Consider the following 18,882-nt stretch of genomic DNA (forward strand, 5'->3'; position numbering starts at 1 on the left):
AGGAAGAAGGAAGGAAGGGAGGAAGAAGGAAGGAAAAAAGGGAGGAAGGAAGGATGGAAGGGAGGAAGAAGGAAGGAAAGGAAAGAGGAAGGAAGGATGGAAGGGGGGAAGAAGGAAGGAAGGAAAGGAGGGAGGAAGGAAGAAGAAAGGAAAGGAGGGAGGAAGAAGGAAGGAAAGGAGGGAGGAAGGAAAGGAGGGAGGAAGGAAGGATAGAAGGGAGGATGGAAGGAAGAAAGTATTAAGGATACCCATTAATATTTTGCTGAAACAGGAAGAGAGGAAACACACTGCGACACGTTGAGTGATTTTATTTATTTAGTTTGTAAATGACATCATGTTTTACAGTTTAGTGGATTGAACTGATTCTGGTTTCATTAAACATAAGGGAGGGAGGAAAGGAAGGTAGGAGGGAGGGAGGGAAGGAAGGAAGGAAAGGAGACATCATGTTTACAGTTTAGTGGATTGAACTGATTCTGGTTTCATTAAACATAAAACCTTCCTGGTACTGATGGATGGAGGTGAGTTCATTTCTCTACAGTCTCATGTCTTAACCCTCCTGTCATCCTCGAGTCAAGGAAGGAAGGAAGGAAGAAGAAGAAGAAGGAGGAAGGAAAGGAGGGAGGAAGGGAGGAGGGAAGGAAAGAGAGAGGGAGGGAGGGAGGAAAGAAGGACAGAAGAAAGGAAGGAAGGTGGGAGGGAGGAAAGACGGAAGGAGGGTGGGAAGGAAGGAGGGAGGAAGGGAGAAAGACGGAAGGAAAGGAGGAAGGGAGGAGGGAGGGAGGAAAGGAAGGTAAGAGGGAGGGAGGGAGGAAAGAAGGAAGGAGGGAGGGTGGGAAGGAAGGAAGGAAGGAAGGTGGGAGGGAGGAAAGACGGAAGGAGGGTGGGAAGGAAGGAAGGAAGGAGGGAAGGAAAGAAGAACAGAAGGAAGGAGGGTGGGAAGGAAGGAAGGAAAGAGAGAATCCTCAGTGTGTGTGAGTGTGTGTGTGTGTGAGTGTGTGTGTGTGTGTGTGTGTGTGTGTGTGTTAGGGTTAGCAACATTCAGCTTCATACGCTTCTTATCGCATCAGCTACACGACTGTATCTGGAAACCTGCGCCGGTGGAAACGTAGATATATAAAATAAAACCTGGGACAGGCTTCAGTCGCCATACAGAGGCGTCAAACTGCCATCACACTAAATAATCAAACATTAACGATCCAGTCAGGACGATCGATCGGTGTCTAAAAAGCTTCCTGGGTCCAGGAGAGGAGGAAATAATTAGTCCAGTACAAAAATGAAAGAATAAAAAAAAGACAACATGCATTTAAATATTTGTTAATATGTTTTATATGTTTAACAGGACAGTTGGGAAAGTGTAACCCTCCTGCTGTCCTCAAGTCAAGGAAGGGAGGGAGGGAGGATAGATGGAAGGAAGGAGGGAAGGAAGGGTAGGAGGGAGGAAGGGAAGGATGGAGGAAATAAAGAAGGAAGGAAGGTAAGAGGGAGAGAGGGAGGAAAGAAAAGAAGGAAGGGAGGAAGGAAAGGAGGGAACGAAGGAGGAAGGAAGGAAAGGAGGAAAGGAACGAAGGAAGGATGGAAGGATGGAGAAAATAAGGAAAGAAGGTAGGGGGGAGGAAAGAATGAAGGAAGGAAAGGAGGGAGGGAGTAAGGAAGGAAGGAAGGACAGAAGGAAAGAAGAAATGGGGATGGAGGAAGTAAATAATGAAGGAAGGAAGGAAGGAAGGAAGGGCGGAAGGAAGGGAGGAAAGAAGGAAGGAAGGACAGAAGGAAAGAAGAAAGGGGGATGGAGGAAGTAAACAAGGAAGGAAGGAAGGAAGGAACAGTCAAAACAGACAGGGTCAATTTGACCCGGGAGGACGACAGGAAGGTTTAAAAACATGTAAATTAAACCACAAATAAAAAGATAAATGAATAAAAACATAAATAACTTGACTTGTGAGTGTTTAGTATCAACAAGGGAGTCTGTGTATGTTAGCTTGTTATGCTAACGCTAATCGCTTGCTAACACACGTCAGATTCTTAACTAGCCGGGCTATTTGACATTTAAATAAGTACAAGCTCTCAGAGGGTTTATATATTTATATATTTATATATTTGTTGCAGTTACACATGAATACCAGTACAGCAGCAAAGGCCTGATTTTAGTTATTTTATCGTCTGTTTTTAAACCGAAGCTAATAGAAGATTTTCAGTTGGGGGTCAAACATCCATCGGTGTCGTCTGGAGCCAACATGGAGGTCAGTGTGATGCAGCTTCACCAAAATCCTGTTAAAGCCATTCAGTAAAAATAAACTGAACTTCTGCTGTGACTTTCAGTTTATACGATAAGTTTCAGATATTTAACCCTCCTGTTTGTCCTCGAGTCAAGGAAGGAAAGGGAGGAAGAAGGAAAGAAGGAAGGAAGGATGGAGAGGAGGAAGGAAAGGAGGAAGAAGGAAAGGAGCAAGGAAGGAACGGAGGGATGAAATGAAGGAAGAAAAAAAGGAGGGAAGGATGGAAAGGAGGAAGGAAGGGAGGAAAGAAGGAAGGAGGGATGAAAGGAAGAAGGAAGGAAGGAAAAGAGAGAGGAAGGGAGGATGGAAGGGAGGAAGGAAGGAAGGAAAGGAGAGAGGAAGGAAGAATGGAAGGGAGGAAGAAGGAAGGGAGGAAGGAAGAAGGAAGGAAAGGAGAGAGGAAGGGAGGATGGAAAGGAAGAAGGAAGGAAGGAAAGGAGAGAGGAAGGAAGGATGGAAGTGAGGAAGAAGGAAGGAAGGAAAGGAGAGAGGAAGGAAGGATGGAAAGGAGGGAGGAAGAAGGAAGGAAAGGAGTGAGGAAGGAAGGAAAGGAGAGAGGAAGGAAGGATGGAAGGAAGGAAGGAAGGAAAGATGGAGGGGAGGAAGAAGCAAGGAAAGGAGGGAAGAAGGAAGGAAAGGAGAGAGGAAGGAAGGAAGGAAAGGCAGGATGGAAGGGAGGACGGAGGAAAGGAACAGACAGGATCAATTTGACCCTTTTGACGATAAAAAGGTTTAAAAGCTACAAAATGATGTCTTAAATTCTTCTAGAAACGATGATCTTGGTATTCGGATATCTAACGGCCTCCAACGTGACTTCCTGTTGTGGAAGTTTGAGTTCTCCCATCTGAAAACCTTTTATAGGACAGTCAGTGTTTGATGGCTAGTAAGCACAAACAGTTCGGACTAACAGTTTATACACCTGAACAATGTTTCTGATCTGATCTCTTCCTTTAGAAATGTACACTTTCTCCTGGAGATCAGTATTATTGGGTTCTCTCCATTTCTTCATTTGTGTGCAGAGTATTGGGACAGTGAACCAACAGAGTCTGGGTTTACATTTTAACGTTGATGATGATGATGAGCGAGCAGAGTTCAGCGTCTTGCTCAAACTATAGACTGTATAAAAGAAATGGACGTAACATCCGTGACGTCACCCATTGGTTTGTGGACTGCTGCTTGGAAGCCAATAGTTTCTAATCTAGGCAGCGCCATCTTGAAAATTTCAGGTGCATGCTGGGAAAAATGAAAACACGGATTCTACTTATATGGGCATGAGGCGGAGTCATGGGCGGAGCGAGGAGGTTGCTATGGTTGCGAGGGCTGGATCTCGAGGACATTGGTCAATCAACCTGTCAATCAGGACGTAGCCACGCCCCCTAATGCATACCCTGCTTTATCGTCACATATAAAATCAGGGAGGCCAAAATGTCCCAAATGAACATCATACTGCATTGAAGAAGGCTTTAAACTAGCGATTGAGACCATAAACACATTTTGAAAACGTTTACTGAGGTTAGAAATCAAGTGAGAAGTTGGTGAATTCTCCATTGACTTGTATAGAGACGGTCGCCCCCTGGTGGCCTTTTGATAGAATGCAGCTCTAAGTTACTTCCTGGTTGGCCTCATTTCAGAGGACCAGAACTCCCCGCTTGGTTTTTCTCCAGTTTAGTATTTGAACATTTCCATTTTCTTACAGTTTAGATTTGTTCACTGATGTTAACTTTAACTGGAAGACATTAATCCTTTTGACCACCAGATGGCAGTAGATTTTAAATTTGAAGATACTGTCCTTGATTTTGATATTTCACCCATTACTAAAATCAGTAATGTTATCAAGACAAACATTAAAAATACTTAATAATGACACTCAGGTATCTGCAGCTCACTGTCCCAATAACTGAAGCTTTGATTCGATAGTTTAATTAAAATAAGTCCACAACTGTTAATAACTGTGCCCGTTAAATACAGCCTACCATCTGCACACAGACCAACAACAGCACTCACAATACTCCATTTACTACGGCTAAGTAGTAACAAGGAACTCTGTAGTAACAACCTTTTATTATTTATTACTACCATATACTTTAAAGTGTTTGCTAATGTTGCTATACTGTACTGTAGTTGGCAGGTTAACAAGATGCAACAATAAGAAAAAAAGATGGAGACCAACAAACTCACAGATCTGCACCAATAATTCATGATAGATGTAAATCATTGAATATTGTCTGTTTTTAAAAAGTGCTTCACAGGAAGGAAAAAAAGACCAATTTACATAAAAGAAAGTCAGTAAATAACGACCCACCAACAAACAGCGGTTCAGAGAATCAAACACAGGACTCTGTTTTATGCAGACGATAACAGACTTTATCTATCAGGTTGGTAAACGTCTGCGGTTCCTCGGGTCTGTTCACGAAAAGCAGGTTCAACAAACTCTGAAGTCTGGATAGATTTAAAACCTTTAGAGGGGAAAGTCTTCAGGGTCAGAATGAGTTCAATCAACTGTGGATATGTTAAGACTTAAAAGTAGATCAATGGAGCTTGGAGCAGCGTTGGAGAAAAGAGTCAAGAAGTTTCAACACTATTAAATTTCCTTAAAGGATGATAAAGTGGTTATCTTTGCTCAACAGCATTCAGTGACCACATTTCAATGTTTAGCCACTAAAATGCTTTAACATGTTAAGACTTTATGCAGCCAAATTATTACTAGGGCTGTCAAACGATTAATTTTTTTAATCGAGATTAATCGCAGAATTTCCATAGTTAATCGCGATTAATTGCGTTTTGAATTGCGTGTTTAAAATCCTGTTATTTTACATTTGAAGGCAGTTTTAAGCCCATAATGTAAAGCATTTCTTACCAGAGTGTCTTAACTGGGAATCAATCACGGCTCTGCTGCGACTCCCACACTCCAAAATGGTCCTTTGGTGGAGCTGAGGCTGGCTTGGCTGCACCTGGGTGTTTAGCGTGGAGGTGCTAACTCAAACTCCACGTACTCCGGTGGTAGTTAAACTCCGTTTGACACAGGTTGCATTTTACTTTTGACTTGTCAACTGAAGCGTCTGGAAGTGTTTTAAAGTTAAACAAGCCGTTCAAAAGTCCAGTAGCTCTCTTACTTTCCATCAGCGCGGTAGGTTTACTGCAGGAGGCCACTTCAAAGCATAGCGCTACAGCTAGAGGAGCCGTCTACGGGGGAGTAGAAGGGACAAAAAGGCTTGCAACATTAAAATGAGATTTAAAAAAAATTAACGCGTTATGGATTGCATTAATTAAATTTAAATTTAATTAAACGCGTTACCGCTGACAGCCCTAATTATTACCCAACATTTTGTCCCATTATTTCAATGCTGCCCATTCAGATATATATTCACGTCTAATCTCCAATAAGATATGACCATTTATGATAGGATTATTCAATTATCACAGTAACTAACCCAGAGTTAATAAGAGTTTTCATAAAAACCTGCTTTTCGGGAACAAACCCTCTGATCCGCTACTGCTGACACCGTTTACATCCACCGCTGGGAAATCATGGGGTTAATCGACTTATTCATCTAATTGAAGAGTTACAATGATTATTTATATTTGGGGCAAAAGTTTAAGAACATGCAGGTCAATCTACTGTTTGTGGTATTAATAACTGTAACAACAAAAACTCCTTTTTTTAAGTTGTGAAGGGTTTACACAGCACTCTTCAATATGCTACCCTAAATATACAAATACTCTTTCAGTTTGCGTCGAAGCTCAGTTTTTCTTTCAGGCTTCCCTTTTTATTCTCTATCAAAAGCCCTAACTATAATTTTACAGAGAAGAAGAAGAAGGGGAAAAAAAATCCAGCGTAATTTCAATTAAATATAGAATATTTAAGTTAAATTCAGCACACAGGCTTTTGGCACCGTTTAGTGGAAATGGGAGACTACGTGGATGTAAAAGGAGCGTATGACAAAACACAAACGTTCAAACACATCAAAATATAAATATGTACATACAAATAATGCTTTGATCTTTTGAAAATACTCCTTCCACTTCATTGTTAACCCTTTCCAACATTTGTTACCTGCATCGTCTCATTGCTTTTCTTCCCAATACTACACACATTAACGTTAAAGTTCGTTTTTCATTGCCTTGTACAGCTCGCTCTTCTTTTTCTCTCACGTACTGAAGTTGCCCTGAGGAAATGATCTGGAACCAGCGTCCGTGTTCCCAGTGCTAACCTCTAATGGGAACAACTGGAACTATTGAAGCGCAATACTGGTTACGACAGTCTTGAAGTGCTCAAGTTAGTTACCCTAACAAGAAAATGTGAGAAGGTTCTTGGCCTTAACAAGTCAACTTTCCAACCAATACTGGACACAGAGTATATATTCATTCATGATGAATTCGTCACAAGCAAGTATTCCTTCTTTTACATTGGTGTGGAGATCTCTGGTGGAGTTTTGTTTGTACTTGGTAATTCACAAAAGCAAAATGACCATGTTTATTAAATCAAAATTTGGCATTTCTGTGTTGAACTCACTGAAATATCCTTTTTGTGTGGACATTTCAAAACTGATCCTTGATCAGAGTCTCTGGGCAACTTCCTCCTTTGCTTGGCATTCAGCTCATGTCATACTTTTCATCCGCAGGTATTTAGCAGTGGCCTTTTGGTGTCCTTTATAGGAGAGTAATAATTACTGAACTTCAGTCAGGGACGCCACATTCCCGCTGGTCAAACCAACCGTTCCCGTCTCAGTGAATAATTGGTGCCGATCGGTCGTTGGTCATCGCCTTCTTGAGCCTGACGCCTCGTCGGATAGCCACGAGAAAGTCTTCCACCTCTCCGTACTCTGTCTCCTCCAGAAGCTCTGGGAGAGGCCGGCGCTCCCACTCTGATACCCGACCACCGGGCTGCGGCGGTGGGGTGGGAGGATCCGACCCCTCGGCCTGGTGCTGGCTCTCCCAGAGACTGGACTTCGATGACAGCGGGCCGCTGCTGCCTGGTGACAGAGGGGTGGTTGCGGGGCTCAGAGGGGTTCGAGGCGTGTTGCCATCTTCTGACGCCGCCCTACTGGGGAAACCAGGATGATCAGGCACTGTGGGGGTCTTGACTGGGATCATGGGGGGCTTGATGGGGATGGGGCCCAAGTTAAGGCCTCCAGATGGGCGCCGCAGATTGGGTTTGGAGGACGGTGTCCGTCTAATGGTGGCGACTCCAGGGGTGATAATGGCGGAGGGGTTGGAGGGCAGGCCGGCGGTGGAGGCCGGGCGTTTGGACTGGAACATGCGGCGGTACGACTGACTGATGTCGCTGTTCCTCGGGATGGTGGAGGATTTATCGAAGTCTGATGACTGCTGATGCTCGGCCTCCTGATCCACTCCCACAGTGTAGTAATCACAGTCTGATACTGTAAGGAGACAACAGTTACATCATGCTGTTGAGTAATCATGAGACATTCAGCTCAATTTCAGATTGTTTTCAGTGGATTTGAGGCATACGGTCATGGATGGGTAACACCTCAGTACTAGAAATTCATTGGAAAACATTTGTAGATTTGTAGTTCGGTTTCAATTTTCCTATTTAGATATTTCATGATATAAATAATTTAGCTAATTTCACTTATTATTTTGGACTGAAATTCAGGCATCATATTGGACTGACCCCTGATTCAGCAAATGCATTCCCATCAACTATCCCATTTCAATGACAAAGGGAAAAAGCCAGTAAGTGTAAAACTTCCTCTGTTTTGACGGCAGTATGACTTGTTAGTGTGTGTGTGTGTGTGTGTGTGTGTGTGTGTGTGTGTACCTTGTGAGGGGATGGTGTCCTCTGAGCAGCAGGGTGTGTTGGTCTGGCTGCTGTAGCCGCTGGAGCCCTGCAGCGAGTCTCTGCTGGAGCCATGGATGTCCAGCTGGAGGCCTCGGGCCAGGGCTCGGGCCAGCTCCTCATGGGCGTCCCTGTCCTCCTGTTAGAGTCAGAAACACACAAACACACACAAACACACACAAACACACACACATGTATTATTAGTTTGGTTTGTTTGCCTGTGATTTGGCGTTTGACAGCACTGAGATGCCTGAATGTCACTCCACAGTCCGTTTTGATCCAGACCCAAAGCTCCAATCTGAAAGCTTCCACTAAGCCATGTGAATCTTAACCCTCCTGTTGAGGAAGGAAGGAAGGAAGGAAGGAAGGGAGGAAGGGAGGGAGGAAGGAAGGAAAGGCATAAGGAGGAAAAGAGGAAGGAAGTAAGGAGAAAAGGAAGGGAGGAAGAAAAGAAGGTACAATGGAAGGATTGAAAGGAGTAAGGAGGGAGGGAGGAAGGAAGGAGGGAGGGAGGGAAAGAGGAAGGAAGTAAGGAGAGAAGGAAGGAAGGAAGGATTGAAAGGAGGGAGGAAGGGAGGGAGGAAGGAAGGAAGGAAGGAAGGGAGGAAGGAAGGAAGGGAGAGGAGGAAGGAAGGAAGGAAGGAAGGGAGGGAGGAAGGAAGGAAAGGCATAAGGAGGAAAAGAGGAAGGAAGTAAGGAGAAAAGGAAGGGAGGAAGAAAAGAAGGTACAAGTAAGGAGGGATGGAGGGAAAGAGGAATGAAGTAAGGAGGGAAGGGAGGAAGGAAAGGAGGGAGGGAGGAAGGAAGGAAGAAAGCAAGGAAAGAAGGAAGAAAAGAAGAAAGGAGTAAGAAGGGAAGAAGGGAAAGAGGAAGGAGAGAAAGAAGGAAGGAAGGAAGGAAAGGAGTAAGGAGGGAGGGAGGAAGGAAGCAAGGAAGGATGGAAGGAAGTGAGTAAAGAAGTATGGAAGGAGGAGGGAGCAAAGAAAGAGGGGAGGAGGGGAAGAATGAAAAATTAAAGAAAGAGGGAGGAAGTAAGGAAGGGTCCGTGTGTTCCTATACTGAAACCCCATCTGACCTTGTGGCTTCCTTTGATCCCTTGCAGCTCCTCGCCTGCTGCGGTGACATCGATGCCGTGGTGGCTGCTGGGATCTGTAGTCTCTCTCCTGTCCTTGTTCCTCTTCAGGGTGTTGACCATCGGCTGGTCGTACGGACCCGGTTTGGCCCAGTCCTGAACAGGAAGACATTTACAACCAGCTGTAAACTTCAATCTGCTTTTTTTTTTCCTTCCTTCCTTCCTTCCTTCCTTCCTTCCTTCCTTCCTTCCTTCTGTCCTTCCTACCTTCATTTTCTCTCCCCTCCCTTCCTTTTTTCCTCCCTCCTTTCTTTTTTCCTTCCTTCTAATCTTCTTACCTTCCTTCTGACCTTCCTTCTTTCCTTCTCCCTTCTTCCTTCTTCTTTCCTTCCTTCCTCCTTTCCTTCCTTCCTTCCTTCCTTCCTTCCTCCCTTCTTCCTTCCTTCCTTCCTTCCTTCCTTCCTCCCTTCTTCCTTCTTCTTTCCTTCCTTCCCTCCTTCCTTCCTTCTTCTTTCCTTCCTTCCCTCCTTCCTTCCTCCTTTCCTTCCTTCCTACTTCTCTCCCTCCTTTTTCTTCCTTCTTCCTTCCTCCCTTCCTCCCTTCTTCCTTCTTCTTTCCTTCCTTCCCTCCTTCCTTTCTCCTTCCTTTCTCCTTTTCTTCCTTCCTTCCTTCCTCCCTTCTTCCTTCCTTCCTTCCTTCCTTCCTTCCTTTCCTTCCTTCCTACTTCTCTCCCTCCTTTTTCTTCCTTCTTCCTTCCTTCCTTCCTCCCTTCTTCCTTCCTTCCTTCCTTCCTTCCTTCCTTTCCTTCCTTCCTACTTCTCTCCCTCCTTTTTCTTCCTTCTTCCTTCCTCCCTTCCTCCCTTCTTCCTTCTTCTTTCCTTCCTTCCCTCCTTCCTTTCTCCTTCCTTTCTCCTTTTCTTCCTTCCTTCCTTCCTCCCTTCTTCCTTCCTTCCTTCCTTCCTTCCTTCCTTTCCTTCCTTCCTACTTCTCTCCCTCCTTTTTCTTCCTTCTTCCTTCCTTCCTTCCTCCCTTCTTCCTTCCTTCCTTCCTTCCTTCCTTCCTTTCCTTCCTTCCTACTTCTCTCCCTCCTTTTTCTTCCTTCTTCCTTCCTTCCTTCCTCCCTTCTTCCTTCCTCCCTTCTTCCTTCTTCTCTGCACAGGAAGACATGTACAACCAACTTTAATCTGCTTTTAGGGTTTTTTTACATTATGGGCAGTTTGAGATGTTGTAACTTTTGACTTTAGATATATTAGATATTTAATTGTTTGATTAACTCCTCCTCCTGTTATGCTCCCGGGTCAAATTGACCCATCTGTTTTGACTCTTCCTTCCTTCCTTCCCTCCTTTCCTTCCTTCCTTCCTTCCTTCCTTCTTCCTTCTTCTTTCCTTCCTTCCTTCCTCCCTTCTGCCTTCTTCTTTCCTTCCTTCTTTCCTCCTTTCCTTCCTTCCTTCCTTCCTTCCTTCCTACTTCTCTCCCTCCTTTTTCTTCCTTCTTCCTTCCTTCCTTCTTCCTTCTTCTTTCCTTCCTTCCTTCCTTCCTTCCTCCCTTCTGCCTTCTTCTTTCCTTCCTTCTTTCCTCCTTTCCTTCCTTCCTTCCTTCCTTCCTTCCTACTTCTCTCCCTCCTTTTTCTTCCTTCCTTCCTTCCTTCCTTCCCTCCTTCCTTCCTCCCTCCTTTCCTTCCTTCCTACTTCTCTCCCTCCTTTTTCTTCCTTCCTCCCTTCTTCCTTCTTCTTTCCTTCCTTCCCTCCTTCCTTCCTCCTTTCCTTCCTTCCTTCCTCCTTTCCTCCCTTCTTCCTTCCTCCCTTCTTCCTTCTTCTTTCCTTCCTTCCTTCCTCCTTTCCTTCCTTCCTTCCTTCCTCCCTTCTTCCTTCTTCTTTCCTTCCTTCCTCCCTCCTTTCCTTACTTCCTACTTCTCCCCCTCCTTTTTCTTCCTTCCTTTCTTCCTTCCTTCCTTCCTTCCTTCCTACTCAAGCACAACAGGAGGGTTAAGATAAGAGTAGGAAAGGACAAGCTGTGATAATAAATCATGACTAATGCAGATCACAGGTTGCCATGTTTGATCTTTGGATTTAAATAAGCTTATAGTACCACTTTGAAGCTGTGGCTATCAAATAGTTTATGTTTTATTGTGTCAATTATGCAAAAATACCAAACTGTAAAGGTTTTGTTGAATAAATAAACCAATGTATTGTTATAGACGAGACATCAGTCAATACTTGGTTAAGAAAAGCTCTTGAAATTGGAGGTGCAATTGAATTATGACTGTAAGTAAAAGGAGTAGTTTGATATTTTGGGAAGTAAGTTTATTAGTTTTCTTGCCAAGAGTTAGATGAGAAGTTGGATGCTACAACTTGCAGCCAATAACTTGTGAACTTAGCACAGAATAAAGGTTAGAAATGGGTAAACAGTTAGCTTGGCTCTGTGCAAGGGTTACAAAATCTAAAACCCAGTAATGGACACGTTAGATTTGCTAGTTTCATCCATAGACTGTATATAAGAAATGGACGTAACATCCGTCACCCATTGGTTTGTGGACTGCTGCTCGGAAGCCAATAGTTTCGACTCTGGGCAGCGCCATCTTGAAAATTTCAGGTGCATGCTGGGAAAAATAAAAACACGGATTCTACTTATATGGGCATGAGGCGGAGCCATGGGCGGAGCGGGGGAGGTTGCTATGGTTACGAGGGCTGGATCTCGAGGACATTGGCCAATCAACCTGTCAATCAGGACGTAGCCACGCCCTAATGCATACCCTGCTTTATCGTCACATATAAAATCAGGGAGGCCAAAATGTCCCAAATGAACATCATACTGCATTGAAGAAGGCTTTAAACTAGCGATTGAGACCATAAACACATTTTGAAAACGTTTACTGAGGTTAGAAATCAAGTGAGAAGTTGGTGAATTCTCCATTGACTTTTATAGAGACGGTCGCCCCCTGGTGGCCTTTTGATAGAATGCAGCTCTAAGTTACTTCCTGGTTGGCTTCATTTCAGAGGACCAGAACTCCCCGCCTGGTTTAAACCTGATAAAACCTTGATGTAGAAACAAGTAGTTGGGTTTTTAGAGGTTCTAGTAGGTGGATGTTTTCAGTTTTCAGAGCCAGACTGCTTCTCCCTTTCCTTTCAGCCTTTTCATATTAATCTAACAGTAATCCCATGTTGCCTCTAACATCTATCTTAATGATTTTATTTATCTTTCCATCTAGCTGCTGGCAAGAAAGTGAATTAGTGTATTTCTCTGAATGTGAAATGACAACCAGTGTTATTATAGTAGAGAGCTGAATGAGGCTGAATGAGGAAGGGGTTTCAGTGAAGGGGTTTGTAGTGTAGTTAGAGTTTATTTAAGGTCTGTTTGTTGGTTATGAAGCTGAAAGACTGAAGATGAGGAAATGAGATGAAAGAAAAATGTATCCTGTTTTCTTTCAGGTTAGATAAAAGAAACAAAGACTGCAAGGATGAATATGAGGAGAAGGAAGTTATTGTAAAAAATGGAGAGAGCATGAACCCTCCTGTTGTCCTCGGGTCAAGGAAGGACAGGAGGAAGGACAGGAGGAAGGAAGGAAGGAAGGAAGGAAGGAAGGAAAGGAGTAAGGAGGAAAAGAGGAAGGAAGGAAGGAAGGAAGGAAGGAAGGAAGGAAGGAAGGAAGGAAAGGAGTAGGAAAGGAGGAAGGACGGACGGAAGGAAGGAAGGAAAGGAGTAAGGACGAAAAGAGGAAGGAATTTAGGATAGAAGGAAAGAAGAGAAGGAAGGAAGGAAGGAAGGAAGGAAAGGAGTAAGGAGGGAGGGAGGAAGGAAGGACGAAAAGAAGAAGGAATTTAGGAGAGAAGGAAGGGAGGAAGGAAGGAAGGAAGGAAAGGAGTAGGAAAGGAGGAAGGAAGGAAGGAAAGGAAAGGAGTAGGGAAGGAGGGAGGAAAGGAGGAAGGAAGGAAGGAAAGGAGTAAGGATGAAAAGAGGAAGGAATTTAGGATAGAAGGAAAGAAGGAAGGAAGGAAGGAAGATAGTAGGAAAGGAGGAAGGAATGAAGGAAGGAAGGAAGGAAAGGAGTAAGGAGGGGAGGGAGGAAGGAAGGACGAAAAGAAGAAGGAATTTAGGAGAGAAGGAAGGAGGAAGGAAGGAAGGAAAGGAGGGAGGATTGAGGGAGGAACAAAAGGAGGAAGGAAGGAAGGAAGGATGGAAGGATGAGGGAAGAAGGAAGGAAAGAAGGAACAGTCAAAAGAGATGGGGTCAATTTGACCCGGGAGGACGACAGGAGGGTTAAAAGAAGAGACGGAGGGAGGGGAGGAGGAGGAGGAGGAGGAGGAGGAGGAGGAGGAGGAGAGGAAGGAGGAGGAGGAGGAGGAGGAGGAGGAGGAGGACATGGAGGATCAAACCTTCCAGGACGGGATTCTGGACGACGGGACCGCTCCGAGCCCCGAGGAGCAGAGAGGCGGGAAGTCTGCCGAACGAGACCACGGCCACATGGGAGAGACAGACGAATAGGAGGGCGAGGAGATGGGAGAGGTGGTGGTGGAGGAGGTGGAGGAGGAGGAGGAGGAGGTGAAGTATGGAGGGTGGAGGTGGAGGTGGAGGTGGGGGGTCCTGGGCTGCCTGCAGTACCGCTCCGTGCAGACAGAGGGCAGCGTGATGATGGTCGAAACCATTTGACAACTTGAAGGTGAGTGGATGAAGGAGAGGAAGAGAAATCAAAAAATTAATGATGACAGGAAGTAAAAACATAAGAAACAGAAATAAAAGATGCAACATGGAGCTTCCTTCCTTCCTTCCTTCCTTCCTTCCTTCTTTCCTTACAGGAATAAAAGATGTAACATGGAGCAGGAGGAGATCATCTTTGATCTGTCCTTCCTTCCTTCCTTCCATCTGTCCTTCCTACCTTCCTTTTTTCCTCCCTAACTTTCTTTTTTCCTTCCTACCTTCCTTCCTTCCTTCCTTCCTTTTCTGCCCCACCTTCCTTTTTTCCTCTCTTCGTTCCTTCCTTCCTTCCTTCCTTCTGATCGTCCAGCATTCCTTCTTTCCTTCCTTCCTTCCTTCCTTCTGTCCTTCCTACCTTGATTTTTTTCCGCCCTACCTTTCTTTTTTCTTCCTTCCTTCCTCCCTCCTTTCCTTCCTTCTTCCTCCCTCCTTTCCTTCCTTCCTCACTCCCTCCCTCCTTTCCTCCCTCCCTTCTTTCATCTCTCCTTCCTACCTTCCCTTTTTCCTCCCTACCGTTCTTTTTCCTCCCTACCTTTCTTTTTTCTTCCTTCCTTCCTCCCTCCTTTCCTTCCTTCTTTCTCCCTCCTGTCCTTCCTCCCTCCCTCCCTCCCTCCCCTCCCTCCTTCCTTCCTTTCTTCCTTCCTTCCTCCTTCTCTCCCTCCCTCCCTCCCTCCTTCCTTTCTTCCTTCCTTCCTCCTTCTGTTATTAACAAAAAAGACTATGTGGACTAATATTTAATATCGATGATGCTTAAAAAGCTTCATGTTGCACCTTTAAACACAAAATGACAAAAACAGACCAGAGCTGTGTGTGTGTGTGTGTGTGTGTGTGTGTGTGTGTGTGTGTGTGTGTGTGTGTGTGTGTGTTCGTTCATGCATGTGTGCTGATGTGTTCACCTGTTGGGGCTCATGGTGTGAGGGGTGAGGAAGAGGAGGAGGAAGAAGAGGAAGGCTCGTCATTGACAGACTGAGAGGGTAAAGGAGACACACACGACTGCAGCGGAGCCATGCAGAGCACACACACACACACACACACACACACACACACACACACACACACACACACACACACACACACACACACACACACACACACACACACACACACACACACACACACACACACAGTCAGCCGGTTTGCAGGAAGCAGGAAGGAGACAGGAAACAGAGACAGAAGAGAAGCAGAGAGCGAGTTACGACACACAAGTTAATCAGCTCATCTTCATCTCACAGTTCAGAGCAGTGATCGCCAAGCAGAGCAGAGAGCAGCTGAGACAGAGAGGAAAGGAGGAAGGAAGGAAGGAAGGAAGGAAGGAAGGAAAGGAAAGGAGTAGGGAAGGAGGGAGGAAAGGAGGAAGGAAGGAAGGAAAGGAGTACGGAAGGAAGGAAGGAAGGAAGGAAAGGAGTAAGGACGAAAAGAGGAAGGAATTTAGGATAGAAGGAAAGAAGGAAGGAAGGAAGGAAGGAAGGAAATGAGTAGGAAAGGATGAAGTAAGGAAGGAAGGAAGGAAAGGAAAGGAGTAGGGAAGGAGGGAGGAAAGGTGGAAGGAAGGAAGGAAGGAAGGAAGGAAAGGAGTAAGGACGAAAAGAGGAAGGAATTTAGGATAGAAGGAAGAAGGAAGGAAGGAAGGAAGGAAAGGAAAGGAGTAGGGAAGGAGAAGGAAGGAAGGAAGGAAGGAAGGAAAGAAGGAAGGAAGGAAAGGAGTAAGGACGAAAAGAGGAAGGAATTTAGGATAGAAGCAAAGAAGGAAGGAAGGAAAGGAGCAGGGAAGGAGGGAGGAAAGGAGGAAGGAAGGGAAAGGAGTAGGGAAGGAGGGAGGAAAGGTGGAGGGAAGGAAGGAAGGATGGAAGAAAAGGAGTAAGGAAGAAAAGAGGAAGGAAGGATAGAATTTAGGATAGAAGGAAAGAAGGAAGGAAGGAAGGAAGGAAGAAGGAAGGAAGGAAGGAAAGGAAAGGAGTAGGGGAGGAGGGAGGAAAGGTGGAAGGAAGGAAGGAAGGAAGGACGAAAAGAAGAATGAATTTAGGAGAGAAGGAAGGGAGGAAGGAAGGAAGGAAGGAACAAAAGGAGGAAGGAAGGAAGGAAGGATAGAAGGAGAGAAGGAAGAAGGAAGGAAAGAAGGAACAGTCAAAAGAGAGAGATTTACAAACAGGAAGCAGCGACTGCAGCACAGAGAGGAGAGCAGATGAAATGAGACAGACAGGAAGTAATAAACGCTGCTGATCAATGTTAACTTCCTGTCGTCCTCCCGGGTCAGATTGACCCCGTCTGTTCTGACTGTTCCTTCCTTCTCTCTTTCTTTCCTTCCTTTCCTTCCTTCCTCCTTCTTTCCTTCCCTTCTTCCTTCCTTCCTCCCTCCTTTCCTTCCTTGTTCCTCCCTCCCTCCCTTCCTCCTCCTACCTTCCTTTCTTTCCTCTTCTTTCTTCCTTCCTACCTCCCTTCCTCTTTTCCTTTCTCCTCCATCCCTCCTACTTTCCTTCATCCCTCCTACCTTCCTTCCTCCTTTCCTTCTTCTTTTCTTTCTCCCTCCCTCCTTTCTTCCTTCCTTCTTCCTCCTCCTTCCTCTCTTCTTCTCCCTCCCTCCTTTCCTTCCTTCCTTCTTCCTCCATCTCCTTCCTTCCTTCTTCCTCCCTTCTTTCTTTCCTCTGTCCTTCCTTCCTTCCTCCATCCTTCCTTCTTCTTCCCTTTCCTTTGTACTTATTTCCTTCCTCCTTCCTTTCTTTCCTCTGTCTTTCTTTCATTCCTACCTCCCTTCCTCTTTTCATTTCTCCCTCCCTCCTACCTTCCTTTCTTTCCTCCCTTCCTTCCCCCCTACCTCCTGTCCTTCCTTCCTCCCTCCTTCCCTTCCTTCCTTCCTCCCTCCTTTCCTTCGTTCTTCCTCCCTCCTACCTTCCTTCTTTCCTCCCTTCCTTCCTCCTGTCCTTCCTTTCTGCTTCCTTCCTTCTTCCTCTCTCCTGTCCTCCCTCCTGTCCTCCCCCCAGTCCTTCCTTCTTTCCTTCCTTCCTTATTTCCTTCCTCCCTCCCTCCCTCCTTCCTCCCTTCCTTGACTCAAGGACAACAGGAGGGTTAAGTAAATCAATAAGTTAATAATCTGTGGCTCCGTGTCAAACACTCTGCGTACCTGTGATGTTTCTGGAGGCATGGGTGAAGGTGACTTGGACTGAAATGCATCCTGGGAGATGAAGCCGGAGTCGTGTGAGGAGACGGAGGAGAGGCGGGCCGGCGTCTGCTGAGGCATCGCCGACGACGACGAAGAGGAGGCGCGGTAACGGAAGTGAGAGGTGGGAGAGTGACAGTGAGAGCCGCTGGAGCGAGAGTCACTGCTGTTCACACTGTTCAGACTGCTGTAGGACGGAGTGAGGAAGAGGAGGAAGAGGAAGAGGAGGAGGAGGGAGGAGGAGGAGAAGGAGGAAGAGGAAGAGGAGGAAGAGGAAGAGGAGGAAGAGGAGGAGGAGGAGGAAGAGGAAGAGGAGAAGGAAGAGGAGGAGGAGGAAGAGGAGGAGGAGGAGGAAGAGGAGAAGGAGGAGGAAGAGAAGAAGGAAGAGGAGCAGGAGGAGGAGGAGAAGGAGGAGAAAGGGGGGGGCAGGAAGAGGAGGAAGAGGAGGAGGAGGAAGAGGAAGAGGAGGAGGAGGAGAAGGAGGAGGAGGAAGAGAGAAGATGGGAAGGAAGAAGAGGAAGAGGAAGGAGGAGGAAGGAGGAAGAGGGAAGAGGAGGAGGAGAAGGAAGAGGCGGAAGAGAAGGAGGAGGAAGAGGAGGAAGAGGAAGAGGAGGAGGAGAGGAATGAGGAAGAGGAGGAGAAGGAGAAGGAGGAGGAAGAGGAGGAAGAGGAGAAGGAGGAGGAAGAGGACGAAGAGGAAGAGGAAGAGGAGGAGGAGGAAGAGTAGGATCAGGTAAAGGAGGAAGAAAAGGACGAAGAGGAAGAGGAAGAGAAGGAAGAGGAGGAAGAAGAAGAGGAGGAGGAGGAAGAGGAGGAAGATGAGGAGGAAGAAGAGGAAGAGGAAGAGAGGGAGGAGTAGGAGGAGGAGGAAGAGGATGAGGAGGAAGAGGAGGAGGAGGAGGAGGAAGAGGCGGAAGAGGAGGAGGAAGAGGAAGAAGAGGAAGAGGAGGAAGAGGAGGAGAGAAAGAGGAGAGGAAGAGGAGGAGGAGGAAGAGGAGGAGGAGTAAAAGAGGAGGAAGAGGGAAGAGGAGGAGGAAGAGGAGGAAGAAGAGAAAGAGGACGAGGAAGAGGAGGAGGAGGAGGAGAGGAATGAGGAAGAAGAGGAGGAAGATATTAGAGAAAAGTAACTTCCTATACTGGGAATCATTGAGGCCATTGATAGTTTTTAATATTTAAAGCTAAGCTAGGCTCTAAATAAAATACTGAGGTTTAATATTTCAGCTTAATCTGTGTTTCTCTCTCTTAGTGTTCTAGTTTAAGTAAGTAAATAATAAATAAAAGGAAATAAAATAAAATAAATAAAAAGTGCATGTTAAAAAAAAAGACAAAATAAAGTGAACTGAAACTAGGTTAAAAAAATATTGAAAACACCCCCCCCCCAAAAAAAGACGAATGAAATTGAATAAGAAGAAAAAACTTGTAGAATGATCCTTCCTTCCTTCATCTGTCCTTCTTCTTCTTCCTTCCTTCCTTCCTCCTTCCTTCTCCTTCCCTCTCCTCCCTCCTTCTCCTTTCTCCTTCCTTCTTCCTTCCTCCCTCCTTTCCTTCCTTCTTCCTCCCTCCTTCCTTCTCCTTCTTCCTCCCTTCCTTCCCTTCCTCCTGCTTTCCTTCCTTCCTTCCTCCCTCCTTCCCTTCTCTCCCTGCTTCCTTCCTTCCTTCCTCCCTCCTTCCCTCCCTTCCCTTCCTTCCCTTCCTTCTTCCTCCTCCTTCCTTTCCTTCCTCTTCCTCTCCTCCTTCTTCTCTTCTTCCTCTCACTCTTCCTTCTCCCTCATTTCCTTCCTTCTTCCTTCCTCCCTCCTTTCCTTCCTTCCTTCCTCCCTCCTTCCCTTCCTCCCTCCCTTTCCTTCCTTCCTTCCTCCCTCCTTCCTTTCCTTCCTTCTTTCCTTCTTC

General features: G+C 45.8%; 1 protein-coding gene across 1 annotated transcript in view; it reads right to left on the bottom strand.

Moving 5' to 3' along the window:
- Window positions 1–6,998: 6,998 nt before the first annotated feature.
- The window catches only part of LOC128374589 (protein MTSS 1-like), a 42,033-nt gene continuing 30,149 nt past the window's right edge, over window positions 6,999–18,882 (bottom strand). Inside the window, 7 exon segments of the mRNA XM_053334833.1 lie at window positions 6,999–7,654; window positions 8,056–8,212; window positions 9,139–9,211; window positions 9,213–9,301; window positions 13,520–13,584; window positions 13,760–13,796; window positions 16,957–17,179. Of these exon segments, the coding sequence (XP_053190808.1) occupies window positions 6,999–7,654; window positions 8,056–8,212; window positions 9,139–9,211; window positions 9,213–9,301; window positions 13,520–13,584; window positions 13,760–13,796; window positions 16,957–17,179 (1,300 nt within the window).

This window comes from Scomber japonicus, chromosome 15 (assembly GCF_027409825.1).
Source record: "Scomber japonicus isolate fScoJap1 chromosome 15, fScoJap1.pri, whole genome shotgun sequence".
NCBI classification, from domain to species: domain Eukaryota; kingdom Metazoa; phylum Chordata; class Actinopteri; order Scombriformes; family Scombridae; genus Scomber; species Scomber japonicus.